Genomic DNA, 20,691 nt, shown 5'->3' with positions numbered 1-20,691 from the left:
CGGTGATGTAGACTTTTCTCGCTTGGTTGAGGTGGTGTCTGCTGGATTTCTCTGCTGAGAGTTACTATTCTCCCCTTAGAAATGATTATCTTCTTGGAGATATTCTGAGCCTCAGTAACTATCCTATTTCTCATACTTTTGCCCAGTAGTTTTGGCATCCAGTGGAGATTCTTGCCCAAAACAATTATTGCCGCACTGGTTGCCAGATGGCGATTTCCTAATTCCATCATTCCTTCCAAGTCCTGGAGTTTTTGAGTGGTTTGTTATGAATAAATAGGTAACTGAGGCACACATTGAGCCCTGTGGCAATGTCTCTGCCACTGTGAGTCCACATTACCCCAGATGAGTGGGACGCTTACAGTCACAAAATTATTGGAAGATGTAGACTCAGCTCAGCCTGGTGAATCCTTACTCATCACCACCTCCTTGGCACCCACTGTCACATCTCCACTGCACCACCCTCCAGGCAGGTCTTTGTGATTCCACCCTCCAGCCCCCTCCCTGCAGTTTGTTCTCAGATTGTGACACACCTGCCTCTTCCATCCCTAGCCTCTCACCTGGTCAAATCTTCCTTGGCTCCTCCTTCCACCTGGAATCAAACCCATACTCCCTCCCTTGACCTCTGAGGCTTGGGGAACAAGGCTCCCACCTTCCCTTCCCTGCCACTGGCCTCTCTCCATCCACTGCAGTCACACTGGCCTTCCTGCTGGTCTGGCCTCAGCACCTTGGTTCTTGCTGTTCCTCCTGCCCAGGATGCTTTCTCTCTTCTTTCAGTGCTCCGCCCAGACTTGGCTTCCCCAGAGCCACCTTCTCTGTCCACCCTCGCTAGAACAGCCTTCTTGCTATCTTGAACTCCTTACCCTGCTTGATTTACCTTCTGAACAGTTCCCTATGTGAATAATGCTATAATTTTCTTTGTTTACTTGATGTCTGCCTCTCTACTAGCAAGGAAGCTCTCCTCTTGTTCTCTGCTCTGCTTAGAACAGCACTGGGCAGAGAGCCAGAGTCCAGTGAATATTTGTTGAATGCAGGAAAGAATCCTTAGGGTCTCACTGGATCTTCCAGATGCATCACTTCCTCCAAGAGCCACCAGATCACTCAAAACTAAGACCCACCCTCTTGTCTTGCAAGCCCCTGTTGTTGAGGCACCTGCCGCTACACTGAATGTCTACTGCTCTGTCCACACCTCCAACTCCTAAACAGTCAGCTCCTTGAGGGTAGAGATGGGATCTGCATGGCTCATAGTTGATCTCTAGCTCCTAAGGAAGGACCTGGCACAGAGTAGGTGCTCAGTAAATGTTTGTTGAGTAACTGGCTCTACTGTGGTGTACACTGCAGACACAACTGGTGGAAAAGTACAATCACAAATTCTACAAGTCATTTTCCAAGTTGTGTACATTGAAAGCGCTCACTAGTCCTAGGTTAACTTGATGAAAACATTTAATACTTAGATATATAGCCTGTGATCTTTCAGAAATTATAAGATTCATATAATACCATATAAATTTATATAATATTCTAGGTCCATGATACCTAATAACTAATAAAAAATAAAATTGGCTGCAGAGTTCTCCTTTGCAGAAATGAAAATCTGAAAACAACAGAAAAGCATCTATAGATTTTTGAGTAAAAAACATTGTAGCCAACTCATGTGGCTACAAAGGACAGATGTTCTCAGACATGCTGAGAAAGCGAACCACCTATTTACTATTCCTGAAAAACTTAAGTGCTCATGAGCTGCATCCAACCAGTGTTGGATCAAAATAAGGAACTCAGATATGGGGTTGTGTTATAATAGAACTAACTAGTGGTAAATAAACCAACAAAACAGAATCAAGTCTGAAAATCATACTGTTAATATCATTGTAAAGTTATACAAATGGAAAATATAATTTCTGAATAAGAAGAAACAAAATATAAAGAGTAAAATAATCATAATGTGTCTGAAATCCTAGATTAGATCAACAAAAGTTGTTAAGTGGAATGGGGGTGAGGAAAGAAGCAAGAAGTACAAGTGTGCTAAAATTTTTTTCTTTCATAGGGTGATATCAATAGATGACATTTCATTCTTGACACTGATAACTAGAGAAAATAAGTATACTTTCCCCTCAAATTTAAATTAACTACTAATAGAAAAAATAGGAATTATACCTTCTAAATCACTTGAGAAAAAAAAGTGAATATATACTTCATATTGTAAAAGATCAAAACAAAATCCAACAATAATAACTAACAAAAAGGAAAAGTAAGGCAGTACAAAATGTGATGAAAAATAACAGCAAACGTAACCTGATAATAAATATAAATGGATCAAATTCCTCCACTAAAACATGAGGACCACTGGATTATAATAGCATAAAACTTTACGTGACTCAAACTTCCACAGTTGGAGAATGGTTAAGTAAGTTATGTTACCTCTGTAAATGGAATATTATGGAGCTATTTAAGTTTATATTTTCAAAAAATATTACATGATTTTGGAAAGGATTAAAATAAGTTAATTTTGAGAAAGCAAAATACCAAGTCACATATAAAAATATGGTTCTAATTTTTTACAGCAAAAATGTTAACAGTCATTACCTCTGGGTGGTGGAATTTCTGGTGATTTTGTATTTTATTATTTGTATATTTCTGCATTTTACAGAATTTTTTCCTAACTTTTACATTTTTAGTAGAGATGAGGTCTCACTATATTGCCCAGGCTGATCTTGAACTCCTGAGCTCAAGTGATCCTCCTGCCTCGGCTTCCCAAAGTGCTGGGATTACAGGCATGAGCCACCACACCCGGCCCTTTTACACAATTTCTACCATGAACACTCATTACATTTATAACTCCCAAACTCACACCATATGTTATTCTAGAGCATGTTGTTGCTTATTTTTCTAATTATCATAGCCAGTACGTTGTCTATTTGCTAAACCTAAGAATCTCACTAGAAGAGACATTCCTTTCTGTATGAAATGTATCACTGCAAGCCCTCACATCATACTCTGTCTCATTTGAGGGCCACAGAGATGCCAGTCCGAGTCGGTGCCTTTCCTGGGAAAGCTTACTCAGGTGTCCAAACTCTTTCTCTCCCTCCACTTACATATCTTTTTTTCCAAAAACAACAACAACAAAAAACAAACAAAAAACACAGCAGGGATTTTTTGTAAACCTTTTTTTTTTTCTTTCTGGGGCATGTGTGTGCTTGTGTATGTGTGTGCATATACACATGTTTAATGTAAGGAACACTGAGCACAAGCCCCCAGGGGGTGCTGAAGCTGCTGGCCTGGGGGGTTCCACTTTGGAAACCACTGCTCTATTCTGTGAGACTCTCCACCCCAGTGCCTTCCTTCTCCTCATTCACTTGCCTCCATCTTGGTCTTCCCCCAAAAGTTTCCCATTTGGAGTCAAACCCAGTCAACCTTTTGAAAACCAAGAACAAAGGCACAGGTGAGAAAAATTAAAGCCATCTTTACTCTTCCTGACTCTCACTGGTTTAAAACTTCTAGAATTCCCTCCCATCTGTTCTCTGCTCTCCTTGCCCATCCCCTCGGGCAGCATCACCCCTTCACCAGCTACCCAGTGCATCCCTGGCCTCCATGCTGGCAATCTCTGTAAACCACAGCTCTGGCTGTGCCACTTCCCTGCTTAAAATCTGGCTTTGCTGTCAGAGCTAAGCTCCACCTTCTTAGCCTGTTATTTGGGGCACTTAGGGACATGCTGACTCCTTTTTCATCTCCAGCTTCCTCTCCTGCCATTGCCTTAGTCCCTGCCTCACTTCTCACAGCCACCTGGGGTTTCTGACCATTCCCCTCAAATGTGTGCTCTTCTGTGCCTTTTGCATACAGTTTCTTCTGCCTGGAATATTTTCACCCCTAATTCTACATGATGAGCTTTGACTTCTCTTTCACAGCTGCTATTAAATGTTGCCATTGCTGGAAGGCTTTCTAGATCCTCTTGAGCAGTTAGTCCTTCTTGAGTTATTTCAGTGAAGCCTCTGAACAGTGCTTTGTTAAAGCTTTTCCTGCTTGGTCCACCCCCAACCCCTGTACCCCATAATCACCATATTTGTAAACTCTTCCCTCAGCGTTAGTCCCTGGCTTGCAGAAGATACTCAGTGAATATTTACTGAATGACTTAAATTGTCTAGAAGGTTTATATTATATATTGTTTGTAAGACAGTGATTCTCAACCTGAGTTGGACAGTAGAGCTCTCTGGGGAGTGTAAAACTCCTGTTCAGGCCACATCTGAAACCAATCCAATCAGGATTTCTAGGGGTGGGACAGAAGCATCAGTATTTTTTAAAGCTATGGGCTGATTCCAACACACAGACAAACAGAGGCTTCTCCACCAGTAGGCAGCCTCTATGTTCCTGACTGGTCACTCTTCCTCCCTACCAAGTGGGAGTGAGACATGTCAGACCCCACAATGCAACAGGCACAGGAGGGATGGTGTATCAGTCTGTTCTCACACTGCTGTAAAGAAATGCCTCAAACTGGGTAATTTATAAAGGAAAGAAGTTTAATTGGCTCACAGTTCCACAAGCTGCACAGGAACCATGGCTGGGGAGGCCTCAGGAAACTTACAATTACGGAAGAAGGTGAAGGGGAAGTAGGCACGTCTTACATGGCTGGAGCAGGAGGAAGAGAGAGAGTAGGAAGCTGCTACGCACTTTTAAATAACCAGATCTCACTGATAACTCACTATCACGAGAACAGCACCAAAGGGGAAATTCACCCCATGATCCAGTCACCTCCCACCAGACCCCACCTCCAACATTGGGGATTACAATTTGACATGAGATTTGGGTGGGGACCCAACTTATATGAGATGGATTTAGCCCGGGGATCAAAGGAGGGCTTTGTGGAAGAAGTCACCTTTAATTTAGGGAGGAGGTTTCCTGGAGAGGATGAAGAGCACACTGGGAAGATGCCAAACATTTTGGGGTATATTCAGGGAAGAGCAGGGGTGGAGAGGAGGTTGGAACAGAAGGGACAAGGGATCCTTGCAGGTGGACATCACATAGGCTCCTGGCCAGGCCCTCCTCCAATGTCAAGGTGAGCCATGGGTGACTGTCACAGGACAACCACAGGAAGAAGTACCCTGAGCCGTGGCAATTCTCATTTGGGGGTCCGAGAAAGGCCTGGACACCTGAGGAGTCCTGTCCTGCCTGTAGCAGATGAGTGCAGGGTGCTGGGGAGACAGCCCTGGCTTGTCACAGAAGTGGCTTGAGCCCCAGCTACTTCTCCAGAAGTCTTGTTCTCTCTGACTTGTTTCCTATCTGTAAATGGGGGTGACAGGACCAACTGTGGGCATGTTGTGAAGATCAAATTGAATTCCTTCAGAAAATGCTTCACATTATGCCTGGTACATGCTAGGAGCCCAACAGGGCAGATGTTACCAGGATTGAGTCTGGAAACCTTGGGTGAGCAGCAGGGGCCCCTGATCATGGTATTTCCCAACTACTGGGAGGCCCCACCCACTTTACAAGTAAACAGCTGCAGCACTGTTCCCTGATCCATCCATGGACTGACCTGCTGTGAATCAGTCCTAGGCTGGGTGCTGGCCTGAAGAGCTGTGGCCACCACAGCACCTGGCTCCAGACCGGCTCACAAGAGCCAATCGGCCCCACCTCTCCCCAACCCCACACTCTGGCACAATACCTTGGCAGTCTGAAACTAGCCACGGTGGGAGGATTTACATCAAGGTAATCTGCAAATTCTTGGAATTGGGTCCTGCTGTTCCACCAAGAGCCAATTGTTAAACATTTACTGGCACCCCACTGCTGGGCCTGGGGCCACAGAAGCAACCCTGACCCTTTCCTGAAGTGTGGTCCATGGACCAAGCCTTAGCCTTGCTAGGGAGCTTTCTAGAAATGAAGAATCCTGTCCTTCCCCACAGGCGTCTGGATCAGAATCCCTGGAAGTGGGGTCTAGCAACCTGCAGTTTATGATCCTCAGGTAGGTTACAGTTTGACATGCAATTCTCTAAGCAATTTGGGGTAAGCAGTACAGGCAGCTGAAAGAGCTGGCTTCCTGTCCCAGACAGCAGGGGCTTTGCAGGAATGTGGAGCATTCCAGTCTGAGAGTGACACTGTCCCGCTGCATAGTCAGGTGTCCTCTGATTTCCCCCTCAATATTGCAGAGAGAAAATTTAAGAGAAAAAAATCCATATTTCCACCAGTCACACAACTGTTCTCATCTCTCCATGTTTCTTCCGTGCACATGTTTATATAAAATAGTGTAGTATTTGCTTTTTACACCTTAGTACACACACACTTGCATCCCCGATTTCTTCCTGAACAACTACTGCCTTAGATTTTGACATGGTTGTCCAAGACCTGCTGACTTCTTCAAAAAGAGATTTTGTGAAGTTCTTTGAGCTGCCTTTTATTTTTTTTTCTAGAGCAGGCAGCCAGGGCTGTACAGAGATGATTGGTACCTGGAATGTAATCTTCAGAATTAACATTCCTCATGTTGGGCCTGGCCTGGGGAGCAGGAAGGAAACAAGCCTCTCCAGTCACGGGCAGAGTCCCATGGAGAGGGGCACAGATCCCTAATCCGTCTTATTCTGGGAAGTATTTTGGCACAGCCTGGCTCTGTGGTTTATAAACAAATTCTTTGTTTGCTGGGGGTATTTGCAGCTCTGCTTACAAGGAAGTTATACACCCGTCTGCAGCCTTTCATAATATGGCTGATTTTTACCTTCCAGTAAGGGATGGGCTGTAAACTGCCTGGGTTTGGGGCAACACAAATCACTTCTTAAAGGTGACTTTACTGTGCAGTGAAAGGCTTGGGAAAGCCTCTAGCATCCTCTAGCGTCATTTATTCTGTGGCTTTTCCTAATACCTTGCTCATTCACTCAACAAATATTTATTGGATGGCTCCTGTGACTCCATCGCATCACAGAGGTTGGGCCGGGGGGAGACAGAGAAACTGGAGAACAATGTGCAGTTCTTCTGACCAAGTGCTTATTTGGCCCGTGAAGTAGTGAGGAGAGTCAGAGAGCACAACGGAGAGAAAGCAACATTTGGTCCCACCTGGAGGGAACGGTTGGCGTTCTCCCAGCAACAATAGCATCTCAGGTGGAGGAAATATCTTGTGTAAAGGGTTGAGGCACAGAAGGAAGTGCTCATGGAAGTGTTTGGAAGGCAGGGGGAGGTTTGAAGCTATGTGGCAGGAAATGAGGTGGAAATATTGGACGAGTGGTCAAGTTAGGTGGTCAAGTGCCTACTGTGCCAGGTGGACCGTTTGGTCTTTATTCTGTAGACATGTGGCTGAGAGGGTGCCATCCACCAGACCCACACCCTCCTTTTGTCTGTGCACCTACTAATCCATGCATACACCCAGCCACCAATCCATGCTCTGCCCAGCTTCCACTCATCTATCTATCCACCCATCCAGCCGAAGCACCCTCTGCACCAGGCACAGGATTTCTTCTTGTTTCTTTTTCTTGGAACCTGAGGGTCTTGAGGTTTCCCTAGCAACCCCTTGATACATATTCAACTCTAGAACTATCAGCCCCACATGTATCCCTCTGCAGACTATTGAGGTGATGGTGGTATTATAAACAAGGAATTAAGTAGTCATGTGACAGTGGGGCTTACCTGGACTGATGACTGGGAAACATGTACCCAGGATAAAGGTATCATGAGTAGGTCTACTGAGCACAGAATGATGTGGAAATCTCTTTCTGACAATTCTTTTTAAGAGTCAGTTATAGAGCTGTTAGAGCACATGGTAATGCTGTTAGAGCATATGACAACATATGCCCTTCACATCATTATGGTGTATTTATGCACTTCAAATTTAAAAAAGGAATCCAGAAATTAAGAATGCACTGTTTTAAAAACTCTATGAATTAACCTTTTGTTGATTTGGGGTAAGGGGAGGAGGGAGCAGTGTTTAGCTCTTGGTCTTCTCAAATGGGTTCATTTTCGTAAATACTTTGGTCTAACATCTTTCATGATCTTTTATGGTAAAAAAAAATGCTGATTATAGAAGTCCTAATACACAAACACACACACACACACGACAAGGTAAACAAAAATCACCCAGAAATTTTGTTAACAATTTGATGTCTTTTCCCCATTCTTTTCTCTGCATATTTTTAAGTAATTGTTTTAAAATGTCAAATCCATTTTATATAGCTTTGAATCTGATTTCTCCTCCCACCACTTAATATAGGATACTAGAAAATACAATTTTTTTTTGAAAATGCCGCCTTAATGGCTGCGAAGAGCAACCTTGAATGGATGCTCTATAATTTACTGAACCAATCCCCTTTATCTGAGGGCTTAGGAAGTTGCCAATGTTTTGCTCTTATTAAATGATGGTGACCATCCTTCTACCTCTGTCAGAACTCTGACTTTCCTTTAGATACAATTCTAGAAACGAGACAACCAAGAAAAAAAGTGTTTTAAATGCTGAGACTTAAATCCCTCTTGCCACATTGCCTTCCAAAAAGGTACTTGGGCTTCACGAGGTTCTTGACATGTGTAGAAGGTGTTCCCAGCTTTCCGCAACGCTAGGGGAGTGCGGTAAGAGCGCGTGGCTGGCTGGCGTCCCCGGAGCGTGCATGATGCTTCGGAGGAAACATTTATTTAAGAAAAACAAAACAAAACAAAACAGAATGGTTTGCACTTCCTGCTTTCTGTCGTTCCAAACTCAAACCAATCTCCTTACAAAAAATTTAAAGAAATGGCTCAAGATCCTCTTAACCTGAGTTTCAAACCGTTGATTTAAGTTTCGGATCTGAAAGTTGTATAACGAGTTTCTGTTGATTAAGACAATTTCCTACTCACTTTTTACACCTAAATGTAAGGTTTACTCACTAAGACGTCAGACCATTGCCACTTCTCTCGAAGGAGGAGACCGCGTCCCCTGCGCTCTCAGAGCCGCAGCCTGGCCAACAAGGGTGAGGGTTGGGGGCTTGGCCGCCCCTGGGATGGGGCGAGGGGTTCCCGAGGGCTTGGGAGGGCGGCTTGGGATAGAGCTCCGGCTCCGGAACGAGGTGTCCTGGGAACACTCCCGGGTCTGTGACTTCGGACAAATAACGCTCGCTTTCCCGGCCTCAGTGTGCCGTTCTGTAACCTGGGTCTGAACCCGGCTCGTACAGACCGCGGGGAAGCGCACAGAGCGGGGCTGGGGCTGGGGCGCGGTGAGCACTCACCTCCGCCGTACATCTGGCACAGGTAGGGGAAGCGCCACACATTGCCCAGGCCCACGGAGTACGAGACGCAGGCGAACACGAACTGCAGCGGGTTGGCCCACAGCGGCCGCGCTTTCTCCATGGCCCCGGCCTCGGCGCGCTCGGCCCCGGCTTGGGGGTCCGGCACGGCCGTCTCGGTGCGCGGTCTCCAGGCGCGCCGTCCCGCCCCGGCTCGGCTTGGAGGTGGCCCCGCGCCTCCGCCGCCGACGCAGCTAGCTGGTTTTTAAATTGCTAATCTCATTAACGGCGCGCCCGTCCGAGAGGCGAGGCTGGTAAACGGATGACGGCGAGCCCCACCCCGCCCGACCGTCGCGGCCGGGAAGGCACCCGAGATTGCAGAGGACAGGGCGGCGTCCCCCGGGGTCCTCCGGCTCGGCAGGGCCTTTCTTCAGGCTGCGGAACTCCTCGGAGTGGGCGCCTTCCTTCGGCCACTCACCTGTCATTTATCAAGCGCCTACTGTGTGCCAGGCATTGTCTGGGGACACGGCTGTGAACCACTTCCCAGCTCCCTCTTGGAGCTGACATTCTGGTAGAGGGAAACACTTGAATTGGACTGCATGAAATGCCCCATTTTCAACCATTTTTTAATTTATAGAAAGGACAATGTCATATGGTTCAACCTAGCCCACGTATAAGACTGAGAGACGCGAGGAAGATACCTAAGGCAAAGTAAAGGGGTAGGCAGTTCCGGGGGGTGGCCAGGGATGGTTAGGGAGGGCTTCTCAGAGGAGAGAACATAACATTTGCTAGGGACCAGAAAGAAGTGAGGGACCTTCCCGGCAGTCCCGTCCCCTCCATCCACCCAACAGCTTGGTCCTGCGCGCCTACTGGGTCCGGGGACCTGATCAGGTTTTGAACTGCTGTGGGGGACTCTAGTACTCAGGCCAGCCTAGGGGCCAGAAATTTTGATTCATTAGGCCAGGGTAGGGAACTAAGAAACCTGGTATTTCTGCCAGTCTTACAATGTGATTTGCCTGAGGGTGGTCACTAGACAAGACAGAGCTTGGTTCTTTGCAGTAATGTGGGACCTGGGTTTGTATACCAACTCTGCTACTGACTTAGCTGTGTGACCTTGGACAAGGCACTTGACTTCTCTGAGTCTCTGTGTACTCCTCTGTAATGCTAACAGATATCTTCCCCTCTCTCCTGCCCGGCAAGGAAGAGCTCATGTGAAGATTAATTGGGAACTTAGCTTACTACCTGGCACAGAGTAAGTTCTCAATAAAGAGGCCATTATCAAGTCTCCAGCAGGCTGAATGAATGAATGGGTAACACATTAATACTAATGCCACGCTTTGAACAGTACCTGGTACATTGTAAGAGATAAGAAAATGCTAAATAATAATAATAAAATTTAAAAGAGATGAAAAGCAGAGTTGCTAGTGAAAATCTTACTTGAAGCCAAAATGAAATCAGTGCTCTAGGACAGCTCCTCGCTGGGCTTTCCCTGGAGTTCCTGTCTGGTCCCAGAGGAGAAGGGTGGGTAGGGTGAGGGAGGTGGAGGCTTCCTCAGACATATTACCTGTCCTGGAACTTCCTACCTCGAAAAAGCAAAGCAGAAAAAAAAGGCAGCACAGCAGGAGAAACTACTTTAATTTTTTAAACTTCAGATTCTAGATAAATGTATTTTCCTACCCATTGCCTCCTCCCCAAAGGAAACTATCATCCTGGTGTCTAACCCCATGGGTTGATTTTGACTTTGATGAAAATGGAATTAAATGGGATGTACTTTTTTTGTGCCTGGCTTCATTTGCTTTCCGTTGTTTGTGGGGTTCATTCATGTTCTAGTGTGTTGTGTAGCTGTGGGTCATTCTCTCTCACTGTAGTATAGTCGTTGGTGGTGTGAATATGCTCCAGTCTACTACTGACAGATGTCTGTGTTGTCTCCAGTTTGGGGCTGTCATGAATAGAGCTGCGATGCACATTCTAGTGCACGTTCTTCCGTAGATGAATGCACTCACTGCTGGGAACTTCTTGGCCTTAGGATAGGTGTGTTTGGCTTTAGCAGATATTGCCAAACTGTTTTCCAGAGTGGTAGTACCAGCTTACACTCCCTTTGGGTTTCAGTTGCTTTGCATCCTAATACTTGTCATTCTGTTTTTAAAGGTCTTCCCAGTCTTGTGGGTGTATAGTGATAGTTCATCGTGCCTTTTTTTTTTTTTTTGAGATGGAGTCTCGCTCTGTGGCCCAGGCTGGAGCACAGTGGCGCGATCTCGGCTCACTGCAAGTGCCACCTCTGGGGTTCATGCCATTCTCCTGCCTCAGCCTCCCGAGTAGCTGGGACTACAGGCACCCATCACCATGCCTGGCTAATTTTGTTTTTGTATTTTTATTAGAGATGGGGTTTCACCGTGTTAGCCAGGATGGTCTCAATCTCCTGACCTTATGATCCGCCCGCCTCAGCCTCCCAAAGTACTGGGATTACAGGCGTGAGCCACCACACCTGGCCCATTGTGCCTTATTTTAACTTCCCTCATGATCAGTAAAGCTGCATACCAGTCCATAGGCTAATTGGGCCATCTAGGTATCTTTTTTCATGAAGTGCCTATTCAAATTTTTTGTCAGTTTTTAATTGGGTTGTCTGATTTTTTTCTACTGATTTGTAGTTCTTTATATATTCTGGATATGGGTCCTATGTCAGTTTAGTGTATTACAAATTGCTTTTCTCAGGCTGGCAATGGGGTTTTCAGCTTAGCTGAGCCCCACTCTGAGTGCTCCTTGGGGCCTCCACTGCTAGTATGCAAGACACTGCCTGTGGAGCGGTCTCACTGTGCCCCATGTCACTCAGGACAGACTTACCTGCAGGATAGAAGGCTAGCATGCCTTAGTTATCTGATTTCTGGAAGGGGTGGAGACACTGGGGAGGGCCCTGACTCAGTTGTATGGGTGTGGGCTCCTGGGCCCGTGCCAGGGTTCCTGATTACCCTGCCGACCATGAAGGTCATGCTGCTTTCAATAATTTGCTCATCCTAGTGATTCCATCGTTACTTAACCACCATCAGTGGCTCCCAGTCACCACAAGATAAAGTCCAAACTCCTTAGCCTGGTTTGTAAGGTTTTGAGGATTTTTTAAATTGGGCCTTGAGGAATTTAACTCTTGCACACCTAGGTTCCAGGAGAAGCTAAACTTTTCACTTTCTGGAATGTGCATTTTTATACTTCTTGGACATCTCTCAGCCAAGAGCACCTCTGCTTTCTCAACCCAGAAAAATCCTGTCCTTTCTCTTGACCCAGATGATTTATTACCTCTTTTTAACATTTAAATTTTCACACATTAATTTTTTATAGATGAGGTCTCACTATGTTGTCCATGCTGGTCTTGAACTCCTGGGCCCAAGCAATGCTCCAGCCTCAGCCTCTTAAAAGTGCTGGGATTACAGGCCTGAGCCACTATGCTTGGCCTTTTACCCTTTTTAAGAAGCCCCAGAACCCCATCTGCAGCTGGAATATATTGCTTACTCTTCCCTGCCCCCAGGCCCTGGGTACATACCTGACTTTTTCTTTTTGAGATGGAGTTTTGCTCTTGTTGCCCAACCTGGGGTGCAATGGCTCACTGCAACCTCTGCCTTCTGGTTTCAAGCAATTCTCCTGCCTCAGCCTCCTGAGCAGCTGGGATTACAGGAGGCTCTCAAGATGTGTGGCAGCTGGCTTTGGCATTCAGCAGGGGGACTGGGGCTGGGGAAATCACTTCTGCAAGGCAGGGACAAAGGGAGTGAGTTCAGCTCAGTGGTGTCTGGTGCCCCATGGCACCAGACCCGGCTAATTTTTGTATTTTTAGTAAAGACGGGGTTTCGTTGTGTTGGTCAGGCTGATCTCAAACTCCTGACCTCATGATCCACCCGCCTTGGCCTCCTAAAGTGCTGGGATTACAGGTGTGAGCCACCACGCCCGGCTCATAGCTGACTTGTAATGCCTGCCAGCGCTGTGCTGTCATGAAGAGTGCATCGTATGTGTCCCCTCTGGACTATGGTTCGTATCATGCCTTACTTATCCTTTTCTCCCTAGTGCCAGGTACATGGTTGAATCTCAGTAAAAGTCAGCTGGTAAAGGAAAAACCTGCTGCAGATTCTAAGCATTTAAGTACAAGTTCATTTCTGTTGTTCACAGCTTTGGCAATAGTCAGATGTCTGCATTTCAGAACATTTCTTCAGCACATTCAAGTTCTTGACATGACTGTTCTCCCTGCTGCCCAAAGCACTTGCTCGCTATCCCTCAGGGAGCACAAAGACACACACAGTACAAATAGGAGTGTAGAAGCCACCAGGAGGAGATTCTGCAAAGGAAATGCTGGGGCTGCTGTGGGGACTTGCCTAGCTCAGGTGGTGAAGGAGAACCTGTGTGTGCACATGCACACATGTGTGCGTGTATGTATGTGTATGTGGTGCCAAGGAGGTGGGAATGCCCCAACTTTTCCCTGAGCGCTGGGACTCTCTTGGCTGCAAGTGGAGCTTCTGGCCTCAGAGCCCCGGTGTCTTAGAGCTGCCAAGCTCCTTGGAGCAGTGCTCCTCAAACAGCGAATCCCCTGGGGGTCTTGGTCCAGTGCAGATCCTGGCTCAGTAGGTCCGGGACGGCACCTGCAATTCTGCATTTCCCACAAGCCCCCAAGGGATGGTGGTGCTGCTGGTCCAAGGTCCTCATTCCAAATCAGACCCATCGATACTCCCATTCTCCAACCATGTTTGCCATTTTTGCCAATAGCCATATTTATCATGTTTGTGAACCATGTGGACTTTTATTTATCATTTTTTAAAAATTCACATTTCACTTAAATACATTTAAAAACAAAATTTTACATCACTACCATACATGTAAAGCTAGTGTTTTTAAAATTCATTTAAGATAAATTGATGAAAATTTAAAAAGTTTAAATGTCTATGTCTGGTGCTGCCTCAAAACACCTTAGGTACTTCCAGTGGCAGATGTCCCATATTGGGCACCACAGACCTTGCCCACGAACTGTGCCACAGAGCCCTAGAATTTCATGAATGTGCCTGTAGGACTGTGCCCAGGGCTTGGACAGGGTGGTGGGAATCCAACCAGAGTAGCCCCACCACCATATCTTGATATCCTGTATTGTGTTTCTGTGTGGAATTTTATTTGACAAAAAGGTAAGGTCCAAAACTATCAGAAACCTGCTGCTGAGCCCATACATTTGTTTTAGAGAAGCCCTGGAGTTTGCTGTCCGATATGGTAGCCAATAGCCACATATCTTTACTTAACTTTAATTAAAATGAAGTACAATTAAAAATTCAGTTCCTCGGTCCCATTTCAAGAGCACAATAGCCACATGTGGTTAGTGGCTACTGTCGGGACAGCACTTATATAGAACATTTCCATCACTGCAGAAAGTTCTATTGGACAGTCCTGACTTGTGGAAGCTGGGAGAAGAATTTGGCGATAATGCTTGCCACAGTCTCTTGCATTCTGGGCCTGGACTGTGGGCAGCTGCTTGGGATAATGTCCCTCACACTGTCCCTCTGTTCTCAGAGAAGAAAAGATGGGACCTTCCTTCTCCCCTCTCCTCTGCCTCTCATGATGCTGACCAGGGCATCATCTCCTGGCAGGAGGCCAGCTGTGCTGAAAGTGGCTCCATCCCTACAAGCTACTTCAGCTGCAAGATGGGAAATGCTAATACTATCTTTTGGACCTAGTCCCTACCTCTCCTGCTGCCTTTCAGTCTCCTGGGCCCCAGAATGTGCTCTTTGCCCCACTGGTCCCCTGTCTCTGGCCCTCCCTGTTTTCCCAGTGCCTCCCTCTCTGGCCTGGCCTTCATGGTTGGTCAAGTCCACATATCTCCCTCTTACTCATCTTTGCCCTCCGTTCCTTTTGCTGTTTCTCAGCCCTGTGCCACCCAAACTTGAGGATTTCTGGGCTCCCCAGACTGCTGCTAGGGACTTCTGGAAAGTCTCACAAAGCTATGACTGTATCTTCTGCAAGCATAGGTTGTGAGGCCTTGGCAGGGCCTTGCTGTTGCTCACTTCTTTGTGATCCACGCCTGGCTGTGGTTCTTTCTTGTGGCCCTGGGGCAGGGTTCCCAGATCTCCATATGCCTCAAACTTTTCTTTCCATACTCCTCATCCCGCTGATGACATAATAAAGGTCTTGGGAATCCCCCAGATGGCTAAGGGAACTACCCCCAAGCTGGGCCTCTACCTGAGATTCTCCCTCCTGTCCAGTCACCTTGAGTGTGGGCCCCCACTCCCTCCTGGGCCTTCAGCATCCCTCCCATCAGTCATTCCTCTCTCCCTGGCATTGCTGATGGCTTTTCTTTTCCTTTCCTTTCCTTTCCCTTCCCTTCTTCCTCTCTCTCTCTCTTGCTGTTTGCATAAAGACATTCTCAGGTTCCACTAGAAGTATCTTTAAAACCTCCTAGATCTGCTTACCATCAATCTTTAGACAACTGTGTGGTCCACATTCCTTACCTCGGTTCCTCATCACACCATTCATTCCTTTATCTCTTACAGGGTAGTAGTGTGGCACTCAGACCTAAGTTATAACAAATCCACTCTGTCAAATATACCCAGAAACATGACCCATCCTTTTTTCCTTCTGTTATAATGGAGGGGTTAAGGGAGGACGCTTCTTCCTGGCTAAGCCCCTTCCCATGCCAGGACTATGTGTGCCTTCAACTTCCTCTGTGTCTTCACACACCCAGGCTGATATAGGTATACAGTAATTTCTAAATAAAGACTAGATGACTTAACTTAAGGATATTAATATTGTTAGAGAATAGAGAAATTTGGAAAATGATGTTAATGAGTACTCAAAAAGATATTAAGTATATTCAATATTTTTCTTTTTTACTTTTCATAATGAAATGCACATAGAGAAAATTACACATAAAAAACTATACCTCAACAAATTATCATCTCCTTGTGTCTTTCAGATCCCAGCTTTCTCCCTGAAAAAGTATCCACTATGCTGACAGTCCTTTCTTTGCTTTTTTGTGTGGTCTTACCACTTAAGCATGAATCCCTAAACGCTATACTTTAATTTTGTCCGTGTTTGAACTTCATATTGTGAAAAAATAGAGTGGCTGTTCTTTGATGTCTGACTTCTTTTGCCTTACATTATGTTTTCTTTGTTGTTGTTTCATCTAAGTTGATATTGCAGCTATAGTTTTTACTTGGCCAGTCTATTGTATTTCTTATGTAACTACAAATTATTTAACCATTTTACTATTGATAGATATTTGGATTATTTAGCTTTTGGATATTATGAAAAATGCTGCTTGGAACATTCTGGTACATGTGTTCTGGTACACATGAACAAGCATGTCTATGTGTAGAAAGGCTGAAACATAGTGTGTATGTATTTTAAGCTTTGATAGATGATTCCAGAAGTGTTTCAATTCATTTATATGTATGTATTCATATAATATGGTGAGAGAATTCTAAGTGCAATATATTCCTGCATAGTTTGATGAAAGCAAAAAAAAGGAGAAAAGAGTTATTAAAAATTCAGGACAAATATAAAGCACAAAGTAAGACAGGAGAAGTATCAGTTCAAATGTATCAGTAATTACAATAAATGTAAATGGATTCAATGGACCATATGAAAGACAGAGACTGTAATGACTGGAATAAAAAATTCACACGTACAGTTACATGCTATTGACAAGAGATATACCAAACAAGCTCACAGCAACATTTACAGTAAAATGATGAAAAGAATATATTAGGAAAATGCTATCCAAAAGAAAGCCAAAAAAAATCATTAGTGATAGAAAGGACATATATCACCAGAAAGCTATAACATTTAAAAAAAATTACAGTTCATAAAATAGCTTCAAAAAACAACAAATTGATTTCTTCGTGGATTATGTGGATAAACTGACATATCTACCATCATGATGGAGATATCTGTACTCATTTCTCCATTTTTGATAGATAAAGCAGAAAATAAAAAGAACAGGGAGTGAAAATTGATTAATACAGATTATTAGAATAATCTAAAATGGAACTTCTACAAATAGCAATAATAGAAATTAAAAATTAAGTGCATGGATTTAAAAGTAGATGAGACACAGCTAAGGAGAGATTTGATGAACGCAAAGATATGTCAGAAAAAATTATGTGGCACATTGCACAGAGAAGCAAAAACCAAGAAAAAATTTAAGATATATAAATAAGCTATGTAGGACAATAAAGTCTAATATATGCTTACCTAGAATTCTGGAAGGAGAAGAGAGACTGGGACAGAGAAACACTTAAAGTACAACAGCTCAACATTTCCCACCACAGATTCATGAAGCCCAGTGAATCCTACGTAGGATAAAAAAATGTAATGCCCATCAAGATGCCTCATGATCATGCTCCAGAACATCAGGGTGAGGCCCTTAACCCACATCAAAGGTCTCACTGCAGAGGAGTGTTTAATTTGTGGCATTTTGAAAAAAATTAAAAGGTAGAACTTAAATCTTGGACAGGTAAAATAGCATACGACAGAAGAGTGGTAAGAGCGGAAATGTTCTAAGGAGGTGAACAACTTTAGGCTTTGTGAAAGTATGCAAAGCAAACATTTCAAGTTGTCCCCAGATTTCTTTTATAGCTTTCTAGGATAGAAAGAATTCATACACTGCATTTGGTTGTTATGAGTACAGTTGCTTTTAGGACAGTTTTCCCACCTTTTTATTTTCATGACATTGACTTTCTAAAGAGACTAGGCTAACTGTTTGAATTGTATAATGTCTTACATTCAGGATTTGTCTGATTATTTCATTATGGGGTCATTTAATATGGACTTTTCCCCCTGTAACTTGCAGAGAATGTGTTAATTTAGTCTTTATATGGCACACGCATGCGCGCGCACACACACACACACACATTATAACATCATATAGGCACTTAGGCAATTAACTATTTATTATTGATGCAATTTTGAATTTAAAAAGTATATAGGCTAGGTGCAGTGACTCACGCCTATAATCCAGCACTTTGGGAGGCCGAGGTGGGAAGATCGCTTGAGGCCAGGAATTTGAGACCAGCCTGGGCAACATAGTGACACCCTGTCTTTGCAGAAAATAATTTTTAAAAAATTAGCTAGGCGTGGTGGTGCACACCTGTAGTCCTAGCTACTTGGGAGGTTGAGGTGGGAGGATCACTTGAGCCCAGGAGTTGGAGGCTGTAATGAGCTATGAATGTGCCACTGCACTCCAGCCTTGATGACACAGTAAGACCCCATCAAATAAACAAACAAATAAATAATAACATAAAAAGTGTACAACCTTCCTGAGTTTACATTCACCAAATGGGGCATAGTGCTGACTTTCTTCACTGAGCTATTCCAAGCAATTTAGAATATTTGGCAAATATAACAAGAGGTAGAGAGCCTCCAGGATTGGAGGAACTGCTGGCCAGAGCTGAAGGCAACATGGCTACACAGAACTGGCACTGGGTTGGCAGCTGCAGGCTACAGCTCTGTGTTGCTGTGGCTGTTTCTGGCTACACTTCTGTGAGATATGATAACAACTAATGGGACACAGATGACTTGAATGGCAGTCTTAAAAATAAAGGAAAATGAAAAGACATCTAAGACTTGAAAGCAAAGAAAGCCTAACTTAAAATAATGTAGGGAAATACTAAAATAAATGTTTGAACTTGTACTTCACCAGTATATACTGGTAAAAACTCAGGGCTTCCTGAGCCTCTGAGTAAGGTTACAAAATGATTTTAATATTCTATATCCTTTTGCCTGTATGCCTACATCCAAAGGACAACGGTGTCAACTGAATAACCTGAGTGGATTTTCTGTGAATTGATGCCTATGTTGTCTGAAGTAACTAATTTGAGTAAAACAACACAAAGTGGGCGTCCTTTCTAAAGGAACAAGAGGAGTGGAACAAAGAGGCATTTTTCAGGTCAGAGAGAACAGATGCAGAAACGAGCTTGTTTAGAAAACATTGTGGCTTCTCACCACGATCACTCAGCTGATCCCCTGCATTAAGGAAGATTCAGCCACGTGCTATGAAAACAAGGGGCTCAGAGAGCAGTGTGGAATGCTTCCTTCCTTTTTGTTGGTCTTGGCTGAATTTATTCCTTCACCTCAAATATTTTTGCTGGGAACAAGCAATCAAGACCAACTAGAAGGCATAATCTGGTGGAGAAAAACAGATGGAGCACTGTGAAAATATTTTCAAGGGTCAGGGTATACCTGGGGCCATGCTGTCTCAATTAGTGACCCCTTAAGGAATTTCACTGTGTCCTGCTGCGCTGTTTTGTACTTGCTCTTTTCATTTCATAACAGGAGAAGCCCTGTGAATCTCACTCTGCCAGAAAACACACAGGCTTTATTTCACAAGCTCAGTGGTTCAAATTATATTTGATTTCTTTCCCTGCTCAATACTCCAAATGTGGCCTAGGGATGGGCAGCGTCGGCATCGCCAGGGCGCTTGTGGGAAATGCAGACTCTCAGGCCCCTCCCAGACCTCTAGAATCAGAACCTACTTTTAAAAAGACCCCCCCAAGGGATTTGCAGGCAGGTTAATGTCTCAGGAGCACAAAGGGTTTTTAACCCTGGCTGCACATCAGGATCCTATCTATGGAGCTTTAAAATACAGATGCACGAGACTCCCTGAAAAACTGAGCTTGGCAGAGGAGTCTCTTAAATGTTTGGCTTCTAGAAGCTTCCATGGTGGCTGATGTGGGATACCTTTCTCCAGAAGAGGAAGATCCCTACCAATACTGCCCTGCCACACATTATTAACATTTCTAGATCTTCTCCCCACTGGCTCCCCTCCAGTTTCCATATCCCCAATGTCCCTTGTTTAAGGTCCACCTCTGCCTGCTCCTTCCCACTGTTAAAATTTCTCTTCTAAAATACATTCAGAGTCAACAGGAAAAGGTCTTAAAGATAATTTGTCATAGATGCAACAACAATTTCCTCTCATGAACTTGAGGAGCCCAGAATCTTTTCCCTGCTTGCCAAGGTGCTATATTGTCTGAAAATAGCTCAACTGCTTGGGAATGGTTTTGCGAAATCGATTCCCTACTGTATTATAGGGAATGAAGTGCTCCCAAAACTTCCCTTCTGACTTTGTTTCCATTTCCCAATATACAGCCTACCCAGAATGACGTGTTATCATTGTCTGCCATGCTTTGTTTCACTTATGCTGTACTTTTTTGGGGGGTGGGGTGGGGTGGGGCGGATGGAGTCTCGCTCTGTCACCCAGGCTGGAGTGCACTGGTGTGATCTCAGATCACTGCAACCTCCACCTCCTGGGTTCAAGCAATTTTCCTGCCTCAGCCTCCTGAGGAGCTGGGATTACAAGCACATGTCACCACAACTGGCTAATTTTTTGTATTTTTTAGTAGAGACAGGGTTTCACCATGTTGGCTAGGCTGGTCTCGAACTCCTGACCCCAGGTGATCCGTCTGCCTCAGTCTCTCAAAGTGCTAGGATTACGGATGTGAGCCACCGCGCCCGGCCTATGCCGTACTTTTTGTGTTATAATACAGTATATATGGCATAGAGCATACTATGGAAAATAAATACA

At 44.7% G+C, this 20,691-nt stretch overlaps 2 protein-coding genes across 9 annotated transcripts in view; both read right to left on the bottom strand.

Annotated features, from left to right (window-relative positions):
* The window catches only part of SLC6A20 (solute carrier family 6 member 20), a 52,643-nt gene extending 43,029 nt beyond the window's left edge, over positions 1 to 9,614 (bottom strand). For 3 of the 7 annotated variants that reach the window (XR_008657904.2, XR_010113962.1, XR_010113961.1), the window contains exon 1: positions 9,159 to 9,325. Coding sequence is in view for 4 of the 7 variants with exons in the window: in XM_055280029.2 (XP_055136004.1) it covers positions 9,159 to 9,279 (121 nt within the window). In the remaining 3 variants the exon portion in view is untranslated. Of the gene's footprint in view, positions 1 to 9,158 lie in introns of all 7 variants that reach the window. The other 4 variants (XM_055280069.2, XM_055280059.2, XM_055280029.2 and 1 more) reach the window with 3 other exon arrangements.
* LOC129483098 (leucine zipper transcription factor-like protein 1) overlaps positions 1 to 20,691 on the bottom strand; it is a 204,365-nt gene that overhangs the window by 4,420 nt on the left and 179,254 nt on the right. The window contains exons 11-12 of one of the 2 annotated variants that reach the window (XR_010113940.1): positions 12,688 to 12,887; positions 10,593 to 10,734 (exon numbers count right to left, since the gene is read on the bottom strand). The gene's annotated coding sequence lies outside the window, so the exon portion shown is untranslated. Of the gene's footprint in view, positions 1 to 9,760; positions 10,735 to 12,687; positions 12,888 to 20,691 lie in introns of those variants that run through there. The other variant, XR_010113938.1, reaches the window with a different exon arrangement.

Source organism: Symphalangus syndactylus, chromosome 1 (genome assembly GCF_028878055.3).
Source record: "Symphalangus syndactylus isolate Jambi chromosome 1, NHGRI_mSymSyn1-v2.1_pri, whole genome shotgun sequence".
In the NCBI taxonomy this organism is placed as follows: Eukaryota; Metazoa; Chordata; class Mammalia; order Primates; family Hylobatidae; genus Symphalangus; species Symphalangus syndactylus.
Note: the sequence above shows the minus strand (reverse complement) of the source record. Positions and strands in the feature narration are given on the sequence as shown.